This window comes from Corvus cornix, chromosome 14 (genome assembly GCF_000738735.6).
Source record: "Corvus cornix cornix isolate S_Up_H32 chromosome 14, ASM73873v5, whole genome shotgun sequence".
NCBI classification, from domain to species: Eukaryota; Metazoa; Chordata; class Aves; order Passeriformes; family Corvidae; genus Corvus; species Corvus cornix.
This window is the reverse complement of record NC_046344.1, coordinates 4,293,435-4,310,550: the sequence shown is the minus strand read 5'-3', so window position 1 is coordinate 4,310,550 and position 17,116 is coordinate 4,293,435. Positions and strand designations below refer to the sequence as shown.

The following is a 17,116-nucleotide window of genomic DNA, read 5'->3' as shown; positions in this document are numbered from 1 at the left end:
GCAACTTCATTGTCTTGTCTTCCAGATGAGACTTGGCCATATCTACTCTTTTAAATCTCTTTTTTTCCCCTCTACCTCCTCATCAACCTATTCAGCATGGAGTTTTACCTTTCCCTGACCATTTTGTAACATATTAATACTCTTTTTTAGTGATCTTTACCTGATCTAAATAATACTTGTGGTTTCATTAACTCTTTCAGAGAAGAATCTGTGTATTAGTGTCAAAAAGGCTTTTTTCTACACATAAACTATGCTCTTTCAGCCAGATTATGTTATATTCCTCTAGGCTCTACCTCAGGTATTTTGTTCCATGAGCTGAGTCTAGCATGTTTAGGGAATAGACTTTTTTTTTCCTTTTCTCTTCTTGAGAAAAAGAAAGAAAAAGGAAAACATAGCAACGACAGCATGGCAACAGCAGCTGCAGCACAAAGGGAAAATAGGCAAACAGACTTCCGAAACGTGTATTCACTGGTAAGCTATTTTTACTGGTTGGTGAGTGAGTATGTGGGGGTATTATAACAAAATAAGTGAGAAAATAGCTTACAAATAATTCATAAGTAACTTTAGATGAGAACACATCTTAATGACTTCATCCTCCCAGCTAGCCCTCATGCTGCATGAATCTCCACATTCACAAACTTGCAGGTCACCTCTGATCCGTGATTTAAACACTGCAAATTTGTACACAGACACGTATATAACATTCCATACAAAAAATAGTGTCAGTGGAGCATTAAGGTTAAATAACTGGGCACTATAAAGTAAAGAATTGTGCCTCCCTGCACAGCAACTTAAGGATAAATCCATGTCATTGCATCCTCCTCTGCCTTTGCTCCAGAGAGCAGAGATTTCCCCACAGCCTGGATGTTTTGGGGGGACTTGCAGGATCTGTCTATGGCTCCTGCCTCTGCTGCCAACCTGCTTTGTGCCCCTGGGCACTTTTGATTGCTTCTCTGGGGACTTCTTTCCCCTTTTCCCTTTTGTCTGAAGCACACAGGCAGGAACCTCCAGCACAGGAATGCTTATATTTGCATCTTTGGGCAGAGCTCAGCCACATTTGGGGCCATGTATGTGCTGAAAAGTGACAACATAATAAAGAGTAGCATCTTCCTTCACCAGCCTGATCTAGTGGGCAGCATCCCCCTTGAGTTGGAACTACCTGATCTTCAAGGTCTCTTCCAACCCAGACTATTCTGTGATTCTATGAAATCTTCTGCTTCACCATCCTCTCCCCAAAATGCCCCACTCTCACTGCAGACCAGTAAACTGTGGGAAGTCTTTCTCTAAATTCAAAAAAAATTCATTGAGAGCTTGAGAGAAACAGATCCAAAGTGTTGAACTCCTTTACAGTTACAGCCTGATCTGTTGTGCTGTGTGAGCCCTTTTTTCCTGTTCAGTTATGATCCATGGGAGACTAAAAGTAAACACAGTCTCTTAAGTCTCCTCCACAATCCTGATGCTTTTACTGGCACGGAGAGGGGCCCAGCTCGGCCCTCTGCAGCCAAAACTAGATTCGTTTGTCTTTAGAAACAACACAAATCTGTTTCCCTGGTTAAATAAAGTCATTTGCAGGGTTCTGTTGTGGGAAGGATGTGTCAGCTCGTCCTGAATGGAGCAGTCATGGGGATGAATGGGTTGGTTGTTGGGCTGGAACAGCCCTGTGCACACTGAAGGGCCCTTCCCGAGGCAGGCTGAGCCCTGGCTGGGGCTGTGCCCAGGGGATGCTGCAGGTGCCTGGGCATCACTGCTGGCTTTATTGTGGGCATTCCCTCCCCGCACCGTGACACAGAGTTTGGGGTTGATTATTGCAGAATTGAATCCCACATCTTGCACGTTCCCTGCAGCCCCATGGTTTGGGAAAGCTCTGGTTTCTGCAGGACAGGAGGCAAGCAAGACTCGAGCTCCAAGTCCTTTGGGCTCTTTGTTGCTCTGATGCTGTAGGAAACCCATTTCTTCCTGTCTGCCAGTCTCGGGCTGTGCTGGTACTTCCTTGCCCTTCAGAGCTGTGACAAGCAATGACTACATAATGTTTTTCAATTCTCCTAACTGCTGTAGAGTTACTTGTTCTAGAAATTTTGGCATGTAACTGGTAGGAAAAAAGGTTGGTGATGTTCTCCAGAGGACATCAGGAATTAGGAAGCAGCAGCTAAAGTGGTTTGGTTCCCTCTGAGGTTTTTTTCAAATATAGTTGAAAACAAGCAAGTGGAATGAGATGCTTAGAAACACTTTGTTTGTGAGGTTCTTTCTAGTTTTAAATTACTTCGTTTAAACATCTTTGTCCGTGAAACCTCCAAGGGAGCTCATCCGCATGTTTTCTCATCTGCATCTTCTGCTTTCTGTCTGGTTCTTGCACAAGAAAGAATGTTAAGTATCTCATGTACATCTATAGAAATAAAGCAATTGAGTTATAAAATAGTCTGGTTGAGTAGGACGAGGTCAGTGATCTCAAATAATCCTGACACCAAAGTCAGGACCTGCTCTGTATTACAGTTCAGTGTTTGCTGAGGTCTTTTCCTGTGGCTTTCAGTAACATCTGAGTATATATTAGTGCTGTTTCTACAATGTATTTAGAGCACAGCCTAGATTGGAGGCATTTGAAGAAATACTTCTTGACTCTTTTGCTGTTTTGTTTGTATTTTTTGCTTGTGAAAACAATTCTCAAGAGCATTGTTAGGTGGGTCAGAGCAGGAACACCTCCGGGCACGCTGGGGAATGTGTGAAAGCAGGTTTTGAGGGCTTTTATTTTCACACCATGTTTCAGCTCTGTAGTGATAAGTGTTTTCTGGAGTACAGACCTGAAGTCCCTCCCCTTTCAGGTCTCACTTGTTGAAATGTAGAAAGGTTTTTTTTTTAAGTTTCAGGGTTTTGCTAGCAGTCAGGTTGTGTCGCTCTTAGCCAGTGACAGGTCTGATCAGCAGCAGGGCAAACAGCACAAAGTGGGAACTGCTGTTTATTTTAGCAGCTGATGGCACTAGACAGGTAGGATTAGGGCAAGACATATGGCAGAGAGGAAAGATAATGGCACAGCATGGGAAAAAATGAGGCAGGAACAGATCTTTTAGGCAATTCTGTATTGGCAATTGACCTACAACTCCAAACAAGCCCAATATACACTACAAGAATTTTTACCATACCCTCTGGGCTGTGTGCTGGGTAATTCCCATGTCCTTCAGCAGGTGGGATAAATGCTGCTGCGTGTAGACATCTGGGAGTCCCCTGAAAATCATCTTAATTCAGGACAATATTTTAAACTCGCAGGTGTGGGGAAAGAAAAAATGTGTTCCCTTTTCTTGCAGGCAGAACCAGCCACTGCACACACACCTGGGTCTAAAACCCCAACTTGTATGTGCTCCTTTCAGCCAGACCCAGAGCATCCTGTGCAATAAGAGGATGTCACAGTGGTTTTGTTGCTGCAGCGTTGTAACCACAGACAGCCCAATTACTTCAGATGGGCCTCAGTCAGTTCATTCATATTTGATTAAGAACTTTTTGAAAGATAGGCATATAGAGCTAAGAGCTGGCTCCAGCCTTAGTTATTTACATCAGGATGGGGGTGATAAAATCTTTTTTTAGTGTCAGTGTTTAAATATTTTGGCTCTCTATTCCAATATTGTGGCAAGAAGGAGCCATATGTGTTCCTAGAAAGAGAGCCTAGTGCAGCCGCTAATCAGGAGAGGATCTATTAATGTATTAGCATTCAGAATAATGAGCAAAACCAGCATGCACTGCAGAGACTAACACATATCTTCAGTCTGCAGTTTTCAAGTGTTTGGAAAATGTTGTGTTCCTCCATCTTTCTAAAACTGGTGTTCTGCCAAAAGAAGTTCTCTTCTGTTGTTAATTTTAGAAAGGTTAAATCTATCTACAAAAGCAAGCATAGCATGGAGTGCTGAAAACCAGGAGGATGTGGGCACTAACAGGCTCCCAGGCTTTAGAGTTCACAGCAGGAGCTGACTTGGCAGGGAAACTTGTAGGCTTGTCCTTTCCTTCCCTTAATGATATGCTGAGTAGGGGACAAGACATGAAGTCCAAGCTCCATACCAGCTCCCCTTTCTCCAGAAAGCCCCTGCACCACCTTTCTCCAGAAAGCACTGGGCAACATGTGTGTATCTCTGCAGATCACTACTGGGCTTCAGGGAAGCTTGCCAAAGACTTGGCACAGGAAAAGGGCAAATTTTAAAGAGCTCCAGAGTGGGAGAGATTGCTGGTAGAGCAGCTTGCATGCCTCGAGGTCATTGCTAATGAGCAGCATCTTGCCTAAAGAAGTGAACATTTCGTTTTAGTGCTGCTATGAAAAGCAGCCGTACTGTCTCCCCTTTGCATCCCACGCTACTGCCTGCCTTGCTGTGGCATCTGGAGCAGGCTGTACCAGGAAGGGAAGGAAGCCCTCTTAAGGGATGTGGAAGGATGCTGAAGTGGTAGCAGAGCTCAGATGAGAGAAGCTGGAGCATGACAGCTGTTACTGGATCATGCAAAAAGCCTGCCAGCAAAAATGCATCAGTTTATGTGATATCCGGGTGTCTTGTCTTCTGTTTTCATAATTGCATACATGGTGTCTGCATAAATCTCTTCCCCCCTGCACTTGCAGCAGAAGGAGCTGACTGGCGGATGGCAGCACATCAGTGGGAGAACACCAGCAGGAAGAGACAACCAGTCAGATGTGTGTCAGATGTGTGTCAGATGGGGAGGCCCAGGGCCCCAGGCAGATTCCTCGGAGGTTGCTCGAACATGGCGCACTCGCTAAACACAAAACCTCTCCTTTTCCCTTCGGGGAGAGGAGCATGTTCATCCAGACATGAGAACCAGCAGCGCTGTCTTGCCATGTTCTTCAGGAGGTTAGTGCCAAATGACAGCACAGGCAGCAACAGCAGGAACTTTCAGCAAATGTGTCGTAGCCCAAAGGGCCGAGTGTCCCCCCAAGGGGTACAGTAGAATTTCTCCTACTGTTTCAGTGAATACTGCAATCTTCCTATTTATTCACTCCTTAGCTGCAACCTCTGTCTCTTGAGCCGTGGGCTTTCTTCTTGCGGTGAGATCAGACCTGCTCAAGGAGAGAGGAGTCCTATGTCTCTGTTTCACATTGGGTTTTACCATTAAAAGCCCGTTTCAAGAAAGCTGGGTATACCCAACCTGCACAGGCCAGGTGACTTGTTCTTCAAGATTTCCTGCCTGTGGACTACAAGTCTGGTTGAGCAACTCCACAAACAGAGTTACTGGTAACCATCAGCTCCATGAATTCAGAAGTCTTGAAGCTGAGAAAGAAATGCTGACATCTAAAAAATAATAACATCTCTTCTCAGTATAAACTTCTACTTGTGGCACTCTGAGAAATGTGCTTCCCCACAGTGGAGTTGTGAGCTGTTAAGGGTTAAAACTCATTCTTGAGGACACAAGAAAATCATTTTGCGTGTTGAGAATCAACTTCCTTCTTTGACTTTCTGGGTACTGACAACTCAGGCTTACTTTGGTCCTGCTGACAGTCGTGCTGATGGCAGCGATTTCAAATGAAGAAAAACGAAGAAAATGTGAGCCAGCAAAAAAGCGAGAGCAGTAAAAGCACCTTCCTCAGCTCATGCTAACATTGTGACATTTGGTTATTGATGTTGCAACGGCCACTAACGTTATTCCCAGAGCCAACACTTAAATTCCACTTTGGTAGATCATAACTGTAAGCAAGTCACACAGTCCCACAGGAAGGGGTAATTATTGACCAATTCTTCTTGCTCTTAGATGAGCGGTGGCTTTGGTCTGCGCAGCGCTGGCTGTGATGCGGAGCTGGCTCTGTGCAGAGGTGACTAATACGTGTCACCAATTTCCTTGATGTAAAGCTTGAACCTGCATTTTAGCCCAGGGTGCCAGACTATGACAAACAAGAGCTAGGAGAGTGTAATGAATAAACATGGTGAGAATTTCAGCTGTACTCTGCCATCAGGTCCATCTGTTACTCCTTCCCCCACAAGCCTTGCAAACTCAATGAGGCGGGAACAGGCATGCTCCATATACTGCCCCATCCCTCAGCCACAGAGCTAAAGGTCTAACTGTCTGCTTGTCATTAACTTTATCACTTACAGTCCCTTGAGCCATTACTGGTAACAGGACCTTGTTCAGTTCTTTAGCCTTCCATCCACCCTGCTTATAGCAAGACTTGGAGAAGGATACCAAAAAGATGATAAGGATAACTGCGCTAATCACATGATGGCATCTGCAGTGTGGCAGAGTAGCAGTCACTCCAGATGTGCCTCCCCAGCATGTGTCCTCTGTTCATTCCCAGCTCCAGGCACTCTCCCTCCATCTCAGGCAAAGTGAGATGCCCAGCTCCCAAACTCAGGGATTCATTTCCAGTTGGCAGGTGGTGAGTCCTGAAGTCTGTATGACCTATTTTCACTCTGTGTCACGTGCAGGCACTTCAGAGGGGAGTCTTGGGTTTTACTGCTGATTTGCTCTAATCCAGAGACAGGAAAGCAGAGGCTTCTGAGCAGGACCATGAAGCAGGAGCAGCCAAGCAGCGGAACGGCACGTGTCTGGTGTGACTCAGTGAGGGATGAAGGCTCCAGCAAGCTCTGCCTCTTGGGGAGCAGTGGTTTGCTCTGGGGAGGGGGTGCCTATCTCCCAGGCAATGCCGCAGCTTCAGAAGTTGCCGTCAAAATTCTCCGTGGTTCCAGACGTCTCTCACTAATGCAGGGCTTGATAAACTTTGCTGCTTGTGTTCTCTTTCAGACCTCATGCTCCCAGCTGCAGTTCACAAGTGGAGTATCTCCCTGCCTTGGCAACAGGCTGTCTTAATTACAGCCCACACAGATGATTTTTTTTTTTCTTGCATTTCTGCCATAGGTGCTTCCTTCTCTTGTTCCGGAAACTCCATGTTCTTGGTTTACTGCTCCTCTGTTCCTTCCAGGTCAGAGAGCTTCCAGCAAGGGAGGTGGAGAGGAATGTGATAATCAGCTTGGCTGGTTAATGAGCTCCCTGTCTAACTGCGGGTTTCTTGTATGCTCGGTTCACTTGCCAGTCCCTGGTATCTCCCTCAAGTTGTCTCTCTTCTTCTGGCTCTCCTGGGGGAGCGGTTTGGAAGCTGGTTTGAGTTGGAGCTACTTTTCTCTTTGTGCCAAAACACATTCACCGGGGTCAGGTGCAGACCAGAAACTGCCTCTGGATGGCAGGGCTGGAGAGCTACATGAGCCTGAGATTTGGCTGGGAAAACAGAACTTAAAAAACACCCAGTCCCTCGCATTCCCAGCGACAACTGCAGATTCACTGCAGAGAAAGTAACGGGAGATTTTTCTCTCCCTAATTTATGTCTCTCCTGCATATGGCTTCTACGGAGTCGCTGATGTTACAGACAGATGGGTTGGCATTTTACTAGACAGAACACATGGGCTAGATGTTGTTAATGCTTGTTAGCTACTCATTCTGCAGCTTGACCAGTCCAACACGGTCACCTCGCAGATGGTTGGGAAGCTGCAGACGGGGTGCTGGAGCGGTCCAGCCCTGCCCCGCGTGGTGTGACAGCAGATGGGATAACGCACGTCTGGCTGCTCTTTCCGAAGGGATTTGTTGTAGGTCAGAGATAGCCGTGGCTGGGGGATCAGCACAGCTTCTCTGTATAACAAGGAGAAACACTGATTTGTAAAGATCCTGAGATTTTATGGAGGTATTGGCTTTAAAGGCTTAATGTCATAGTTTGGGTTTTGATATGAAATGGGGTCGGAAAAATTCTGTGAGCTCTGTGCCTTGTTCCCATCTCTACTCCTCCATGCTTAATGCTTATAAGCATATTTGGCTGGTGAACACTATTTAGCAGATCTGAGTCTGTTAAAAACTTATAATTTATGACCTCAAGCTCCAACTACAGCCAGCTGCCAGTATTAGTTTAGAGTGACATCCCATGTGGTTTTCCATTCTCTGTGATGTGAGCAATCTGCTGTGATTTACTCTCACCAGCCATGTGTTCAGTGGAACCATTTTTAGGTATCACCTCAGCAAATCTCCACAGGGTGAGTCTCCTTGGTGGCTGGTTTGGACATCCCATCAGAATCTGCAAAAGTAGATACTATGAGTGAATCATGTACATTGCCATCTTCCCTCTCTGACAATGTTCAATTTGCAGCATAATGATGGGAGCCTGAATGAATCCTACAGATGAGACAGGGAATTTTAGTTTCAGCACTTGTTCTCTAAAAACTCTCAAAGCCCTTTTGGAAAATGCATGGGTATTAATCCACACTGAGCAGTAGTTCTTCAAACCTATGATTTAAATTGGATATATTTGTCTCTGTCTGTCCTGAACTGTTCAGTAACATTAATGCACCCTGATAATAGCTGTCACATTTTACCCCAGGGGTTGTTCCTCAGTGATAGGTGAAATCACAGCAGTTCAAAGACCTGTCTTCCAGGATGAAAAGCTCTATAGGAATATTCAGATATAAAATAGTAATAGTATGAATCAAAAAATATGCTTCCCTTATTTTAAAGCCTTTGATCTTATTTTTATGGCATCGCATTTGACAGTCTAAAGGGCATTAACCTGTAGGAGAAACCTTTTGAAAGAAGGTGCTGATTCGCCCTCTGCTGCACAGAGCACTGTCCCCCAGGATTAACACCAGCAGGTTTCCCCCATGGAGAGGGGTGCAGCCCTTCAGCACATGTCCCTGCTCTTTTTCATGTTTCATTTTTGACGTGAGGTGCAGGAGAGCTCACCTAGATCAAAACAGGGAGCTGTGGGGAGAGGCTGGCGCAGCACACCCCGCTCTGCGTTCCTTTGCTGCAGAGCTGGTGCAGCATCCAGGACCCCATCACTGCTGCCCCTCGTGTACACAGTGCCTGGGTCGTGTTTCTGGTTAAGATGGAAGTATATGAGCTGACCTCTTGTTCCAAAGACATTCTGGGGTTGTGGTTCATCTCAGTGTTGAATAATAAGAAAGAGAAAGGAAATGTTTGCTATAAATCTCACTGCACATGGGGCTGTTTCTCACTTACCCCATCCCAGCATTCAATTTTCTTCTTGGCACTGCCAGGCATTTGCTTTTCTTTGCTCAGCAGCTAAAAGCAGCTTTTTCATTACATTTCCTGGAAGGCCCTTTACAGGCATCCATCCTTGTCTGCCTCATAAATTCACTTTATATACCAAGCTGGTGACACAGAGGTCAGAGGTCTTGGCAAGAAACAATTATTATAAAGAAGTGCTCTTCTTCTTTGGGTTACAATGAGGATATTAAAGGGGGGGGGGGGGGGGGGGGAAGTGTTGCTGCAGACAAGGAATGGTCATTTGGGAAAGGGAGGTGACCTGATTGATTAAGTGCTGCACATCCTGCGGGAGCCACAATGTGCAGGCGTCCTGTGAGGCCAGCTGGAACCTGCCAGTTGCCATGAAAAAAAGAAGGAAACCAGTAAACAGTTTGCTAAATAACCTCATAAATATTTCCAGCCATAAGCATGTCTTGTGGTTCAATTTTGTGTTGTTTTTTGTTTTTTTTTTCTTTAATATTTCCCTAATTTTAAATGAACGGCCTGTAATTAAAGTGATTTAGAGGCTACCTGGGGACCTGGTATTTGAGCAGTGCATGATGCTTAGGAGAGATTGATTGGTGAGGCATAACTCAATTGGGGTATTTTGATAATGATATCATCACCCGAGAGAGCCAAGTTCGAGCAATTAAATCTCAAAACCTCGTGTTTGGGTTGTTATAACTTCAGCAGGCAGTTCCTGCATGTGCACACACACACACACATATTTTCCTTGGTATTTTTCTGGGCACTCCAGCTTTTTTGGCTGGCTCTGTGCATGGTGGGTTGCCCTGCGTCTGTCTGTCTGTCTGTCTGGGGTGATCTGAAGTGGTGATTTATGAGCTCTGCAGCCCCAGAGAGAGGGTGCCAGCCCACTCAGCACCACTGCTTCCCCCCTCAACATCTGCACGTGTTCAAGGCGGCCTTTGACATTTAGAAAAATCTCGGCATCTGAAGCAAGAGGCAGAAACAAAAGGATTTTCTCATTTAAAGGTCAGAGCCAGCAGCTTCTTAAAGGAAATTTTCAAATAGGTTTGTTGGACTGTGGCAGGGTTTGTGTGTGTTAGTGAGTGCTGAGGGAGGCCATGGGTGCCGTGGGGAAGCCTCAGGGAGATGAGGGGGTTTCAGGACCAGCAGTGTGGCCAAGGCTCCGAGGCACACATGGCAACAGAGATGCAGGAGGTGATCAGGTGGAAGAGCCAACCCTGAGGACTTCTGCTGATGCATGAAGGCTTTGGGAAGAGGGAGTGAGTGCCCCACATGAGGAGGAGCTCTGAGGGATTCATGTGATGAAGGCAAATTGCCAAATGGGTCGATCTGGTGGGGAGATGTGCATAACCCTCATTGGAGTGGATGGCACAGCGCTCTTCAGGGTAGGGTGGGGAGCACCACAAGGAGAAGGGAAAAGGCAGTGAGAACTGGGTCACAGGGGCTGCAGCATGGCCCTTAGTGCTGGAGCAGCCTGCACAGAGCAGGGAGAAGCTCCGTGTGGAGCGCTGGGTGTGAAGCCGCGCTGCCCCTTCCCTCGGCGCACGGGGGGCTGGTTGCTGTGTGTGCTCAGAGCCGGCGTCCGTGGGGACGCAGCACGGACAGTGATTTATGGAAGGAGCAGAGCAGATGAGATGGGGCCTTCGAGATGCATTCGCTGGGTAAATGTCACCGGACAATGATTCACTTGCTCCTTTTGACCCCTCATACATCTTAGCCTTGGAAAGCACTGTCTACCATAGAGCATGGCCAAGTGGCATCTGCAAAGCAAAGGTTTGTCACCACGCCAAGGGGTGGCTCTGGCAGCCCTGCCAAAGCCCAGGACTTCATCCTTCTGCACACTGTGGAGGTGTTTGAGCCTCCTTTATTCCCAAGCTGAGACACAACTGTCTCGCCTGCTGTGCCTGGCACAAAGCTCCACCATCCCTGTTGTCAGCTTGCCAAAACCCATTCAGGAACTCCACCTGCGGCACTTGAGGTGTGTGTTTGAAGTTGCAGGAACACATGTCCTGCATGGATTGCATCCCCAAAGGCAGTTGTGCTTTCTCAGTGTGGAAATCAGAGGTAGAAAATCCTCACTTCATGTTGAAATCTCAAGTTTTCTAGAATGCTGAAGCCCTCTTCTCCCTGTTTCTGCATTTCTACTCCATACTTTCTCATGATACCACATCCCCATGTCAGCTCTCTCCTTGGGGCATGCAACCACCCTCTTTTCAGTCTTATTCCAGTGTCTGAAGGTCTGCATGACCTTGGGTCTTATGCTCAACCCATGTTTTTCAAGAAGCATCCTTTGTGTGATTAAAGTCACACTGCATGCCGGTTTATAGTGGATGGCACTTTTGGAGCCATTGTTTTTAGCTACCAAAATATGTCAGAGAGAAGAGGAAATGGGTATAAACCTGAGTGCACTTCTGAACCACACCGTGGTAGCTTGTGAGTGACTAAAGGAGACACTGTCACACTTTTCACATAGCTGCCCCTCAGCTGCTGGAAGAAGCAGAGAAGGAAGTGCTGGGTATTGGCTTTCAGGGAAGCAGCACGAGGTGCAAAGAGCCATCTCAGCAGGACCAGGGCAGACAGAAGTCCTGTACATGTTACACTGAAATGGCAGAGAGAGCCTGTTATGGTCCATATGTTGCAGTTTTACGAGCCTGGTTCACCCAGCTGCAAGTCCATCCACCGAGTGGGACATTTGGGAATGCCTATTGCTGATTGCTCCTCCACATCGTCTGCGTTGTCTGCTCCTTATTCATCAGAGAGAAGAACCTGCTTTTCTACCACATTGGTGGTTATTTGAGAGATTTTTACATGTATATCTGAACTATAAAGCCTTGAATAATTTACCGGTTTCCAGGGTTAAGAGGAAGATTTATGATGTTTCCTTCTGGCAGGCGGCTGCTGATCTCGATTCCCCTGAAGAAACAGCTGTGCTAACAGCTCCTTTCTCAGAGCAGCTCCTTCAAGTTCGTGTTGTTCTGTGCTAAATAGACCAGTGTTGATGTGGGTTATGATATAGAGAGGTCTGCCCCTGATCTGGTTGCTGTGGGGTAGCACAGCCTGTGAGGAGACAAACAGGGTGTCACCCTTCAAATCTACAACCAGAGTCACATCCCACCCACTCCAGCAGAGCTGGGTGTGCAGTAAGACTGGGAAGAGTGATTTCCTTTGCTTTTCTAGAAAAGGTCCCCATAGTCCTTAAATCAGACTGAACTGGCAACAGAGCTTAGTGAAAGCTGATATCTTTCCTTTTGCAAGTATTTGAGATCTGAATAAAACATAACAGAGACCTGAATCTTGGTAGTTTAGTGAGCCAGACAGACTTTTCCCATGAATTAGAAGAAACCAATATAGGGCTATGTACAGAGTACCTGAGAGATGGTATTCTCATAGTGCTTAGCTTCAGCATCCCAGGCTGCTCTGTGCTCTGGGAAACTGAGGCTGAGATGGGAATATTTCCATCTCTAGTGAAGCACTGCACTTGTCTGGCTCAGCACAAAGGGGAAAGAGGGAGTGAAGAATGATGGTGGTCCCCAGAGTGTCCTCTTGCATTGTCTCCTCTATGCATTGACTCTGGGATGGATGGGCATATTCACAGGTCCAGCTGTTCCTTTGATCCCATGTATTCAGTTTGACTCTAAGTGTTGATGCTTTTTTCTTTCAGCCCTCTCTTTAAGAGCAACACGCTATAGCAATGATGTCAGTAGTGCTGGGCACAGAGCAGTCAGGGCTGGGTTTGAACATGCTCTGGTCTCTCTCACCCCATTCCCACTCATGGACTGTCCCCATGGATCAGTGACACTTGTTTATGCTCTTCTCAGCTTTGCATTTTATTCCTAGATGGGCTGGGGTGGCTTTTGGCTTCATCGAAACTTAGAATTTTAGGGAATGCATCAGCAGGGTGATTGGTGATTGTATTACATGGAGTGTGCTGTGAATAGTTGGCTTGTGCTGGCACCTGCAAGTTCTTGTCAGCAGGAATTGTGTCCAGGGGTTTGCCTTTGAGGGTTGAGACTATTTTCAATTTTTTAAAAAATTGATTAAAAATGGGTGGAGGGAACCCTAGCTATGAACGGTGAAGAGGAGGATTCGGGTGCCCTTGCAGTTTTGAACCGCTGGAAATTTCACGTTTCTTATTTTCATAAATCCAGTTTTTAGAGCTGGAGTCACAGGCATGCTCTGCATTGATCCAGAATGGTGTGAAACACCAGACCCTGCAGCATTCACTCAGCAGAGCATCCCTGCCATGTGCTCCCCCTCGGTGTTCCTGCACACCCCTGTGCATCCCCCTGCCTTGCCATGATCCCCTGCTCGCTCCTGTTCCTGCCCTGGGCACTTCCCTCTCTGCCAGCGAGTGCACCAGGCAGGGTGCAGGCTGCCTTTTGAAAAGAAATCCTGTGAATTAATGGGAACATATTGCTATTATTTAATATAATCACTTTATTTGTAAAGCACAGGCTGCAGAGGTACTCCCGCTGTTGAACCCAAAGCAGCAAATCTATCTATATATCCCAGTCTATACTACATTATGAACAGATGGGTGAAGAAAAAAAGCAATAAAAACAAATAATAAGAAAAGTAACAATGATAGCAATTTTAAAACACTCCTGGGGGGAAAAAAAGAAAAAAAAAAGTTTCTCCATTTTTTTAAAAGCAGTGTGAGATTGAATGAGCTGCACTGCAAGTGCATCCATCCTCTAAGTTCACATGTAAACATCTCCCGGCAGAGGAAGAATTGCTTTTTTTCCAAGTGGCTGCCTTGCCTTGTGCCTGTTACAGAAGCAATCATAAGAAACCTGGGTGAGATGTCTGGGGTTTGTAAGCATTTGGGGCTTTTCTTTGATTTTTTGGAGTTCCTGGGGAGACAGAGGCCGTGGGGGTGACAGGGAGGATGGTGCCTCCCTTGGCAGCTGAGAAAACTCAGTGGGAAATACCAATCTTCTCAGAAGCATGTATTTGTCCACATAACTTTCTCTGAACATTATTCTTCTGCCTCTGCTGCAGGAGGAAACTTTGGTTATGAAGAATAGTAGAGAGAAACTACCATTAATCTCATAAAAAAAGAGAAGATATTCAAATGTAGCCTTCACCCACGACACCAGTGAGCTCAAAGTAGAGGAAATTTAAAACATTTATTTTGCTCAGTTTCTGTGGTCATAAAACACAAGCAAATGGTCTGGCACTGGATGCTAAATTTCTTAAGGAATTTACTTTAATTAATTAAACTAGTAAACCAATTAATGGATTTGCTTGTAAATTGTTAGGAAATTAATTCTGTGCCCAAAGAGTGTTTTAAATCTGCGAGGGAGGCTGTGTATTTCATACAGAGCTTAAATTCCCATTTCAGATGCATCCAACTCAGTGGTAAGAGAGCTGGAGACACAAGTGATGCATTCATAATACTCGGACCTTCCTCCAAAACTGGCACTTCCCAACAGCTGAATCCAGGGAGGATTTGCAAAATAAAACCTGTGCTGCTGCCACAGCACCCAGCCCCTGTGCTTGCTGCTCTGCTACAGCCTCACATGGCAGGCACCTTTGGCTTTACATGGGATGGGGATTTACGTCCTTCCCGATGCCTCCAACTGGCTCCTTCATCTGCCATCGCTTCCCTCTTTGATCTGTGTACCCTCAGTGGTACCTCAGGTGCACAGGAGGCATCAGGTAGCTTCAGATCAAAGCACAGGATTTGCTGAAAAACATCCCAGCCAAAATGAAGCTTTAAACAAAAGCTAATTCACTTTTCCACGTGGAAACCTTGTTTCGATTCCCTGCCTGGCTCGGGGATGACGGGGGCATCCTCTCTACCTTGCACTCCTCACAATCCCAAGGGACCCAAACATGGAAAGTTCATAATGTTCTCCCCTCACCTGGCAATCCTCCACTTTGGATCTTGGCATCCTTTGGTTGAGGAGGGGGCTGCTGGCTGTGCCCTGCACCACCTGTGCGGTCCCACCTCGGTCTGACAGGAAGCAGAGCTGCAAAGCAATTAGGAATGGGAGTATTTTGAAGAGGAAAATAGCAGGGGAAAAAAATTAGCATTTGCACTGTGATGTTTTTGCTGTTTATTAATAAACAAGCTGCTTTTGTGCCTCTGGGGGCAGGAGAGGCTTCAAGCATCCCTTATTTCTCTTGCATTTAGCTTTTTTTTTGCTTGTTTTATATGTTACAGGAGATTTGTAATGTCTTCCCACATGTTGAGTTTCCTTATTTTCTTGAGAGCATCTCTGGAGTAATTCCTCTGGAGGTTTCAGCTGTGTGATGCCAGGCTGGTTTAAACACTTTAGGGATGTGGGGTGGATCAGTACTCACTGGGAAGGAGTTATGTTAATTAGGAACAGGTCTGCTTCCTCCTACAGAAGTGGTGTGACTTCAGGAATAAGTGTTTTCATGGAGAAAAAACCCCTGTGCAGAGCTCCTGCCACCTTGGGTGGTGTTGGTGACAGTGACCCTCATGTGGGCAGCCCTGCTGTGTGCTGGCAGAACAGGCTTTTTCCAGGATGGTCAAACCCCTCACCTCCCCATCACCATGTTTGTCACTGGGGAAGGCTCACACGGGGGTCCTGCATGGGGACATTGGAATGCAGGATTCAGGAATGCCGTGTGCCAAACAGATGGCACGTCCTCGGTGCAAAGGAGGCTTCAGGGTGACACTGCTCCTGTGCCACGGGAGGTGAATGAAAACCCCCTGGTATTAATGGGCTTGTTCTTCTTTCCCATTAGGCCTCCAGCTCCTCCGGTGGAAAAATGCAGCTTCTGGAAACGGAGTTCTCCCGAACCATCGGGGAGCTGATCGAGCTCCACCTGCTGCGCCAGGACAGCATCCCAGCCTTCCTCAGCGCCCTCACCCTCGACCTCTTCAGCCGCCAGACCATTGCTTAGTGTCCCACTGCCAGCCAGGGTTTGGTCCTCCTGGGCAGGACACTTGAGGTAGTGAGGAAAAATTCTCATGTCCACCACCCTTAATTTGTGGTATTGGGTTGCTTCTGTTTTGCAGGGAACTCCTTCTTCCCCCTTCTTTCATGCTGAGTCACAAATCTCACCAATTCCTCTGAAAAGCGTAATTTTCCTCCTGTGGGAGGGCAACTCTAGCTCCATTCCAGGGCTCTCCCGTGCCAAGATCCAATCCCTGCATTTGAACTGGGCCATGTGTTCATCACTACCCAGATTCTCAGCATCTGTCTGGGAATACAGTGGGAACTCCTGGTTTGAGGAGCCCCAGCACCACCATTTGCAGCTTTTTCCAAAGGTATCCCCCAATCTGGGCCCCAGCAAAAAGACAAACCTGGCATGAGGCTGGTGCTTCCTGCCCCATCATTGTCCTCTTCTAATGGGAGCCAAGGGCTTGTCCCCAGGGACAGAGACCCAGGAAAAGTCTCTTGCTCTTGCAAACATCTCATCACTCAGCAAGGTTGAAATTATTTTTAAGACATCAGTGACCTGAGTCTGCCATCACTCAGCAGACGAGCATAAGCATAAATGGCCGTTTGAAGCCCCTCTACCTGTGTTGACCCCTCTGTGGCTCAGTCACTGCCGTGCTTTTGGTTCCTCACTGAGGCTTTAGGGTTCTTGGTTATCTCAGGACTGTAGGAAGTGGAGGGAGCAGTTTGGGCTGTGTTCAGTGCTGGTGGCTTTAGTCTGCTGCCTGCCACCACCCTGTGGGTATCTGTTCTGGGAGGTGTCCCTCCTCCTCCCCTCCATGGAGGGTGGAGCATCCCCAGACGTCTAACATTTTGTGTTATAATGGATGTAGCTCTTCTGTCATAACAATAAAGTGTCACTTCCCAAACTGGGTGCATGACTCTTATTTGGGATGCACACTGTGCCTTGCCATCCTCTCCCACATGTAGAGGATGAGCACATCAGTGGTCTGATGCTGGTAGTGCTTTGCAAAGGGAGGACATCATTATCTCTGTTTTTCCAGGCAAGTCTCATTCATAGAATTATGGAATTATAGAATCATCAATGGTTTGGGTTGGAAGGGACCTTAGAGATCATCTAGTTCCAAGCCCTGCTGCCTTAAACCAAATCAGTTTGCTATAAACTTCTGTGTGTATTGATTTCTTCCTGATTTCAGCAGGAACTTCCTAAGCTTGGAGAGAAGGTAGCAGTGATCAGGCTAGAAAGTTTG

The 17,116-nt window shown here is 46.6% G+C and overlaps 1 protein-coding gene across 3 annotated transcripts in view; it reads left to right on the top strand.

Annotated features, from left to right (window-relative positions):
- The window catches only part of MAD1L1 (mitotic arrest deficient 1 like 1), a 349,137-nt gene extending 332,360 nt beyond the window's left edge, over positions 1-16,777 (top strand). For all 3 annotated transcript variants that reach the window (XM_010392404.2, XM_019281689.2, XM_019281688.2), the window contains one exon: positions 15,709-16,777. In XM_010392404.2, the coding sequence (XP_010390706.1) occupies positions 15,709-15,867 (159 nt within the window). In that variant the 3' untranslated portion in view covers positions 15,868-16,777. The remainder of the gene's footprint in view (positions 1-15,708) is intronic.
- Positions 16,778-17,116: the final 339 nt, after the last annotated feature.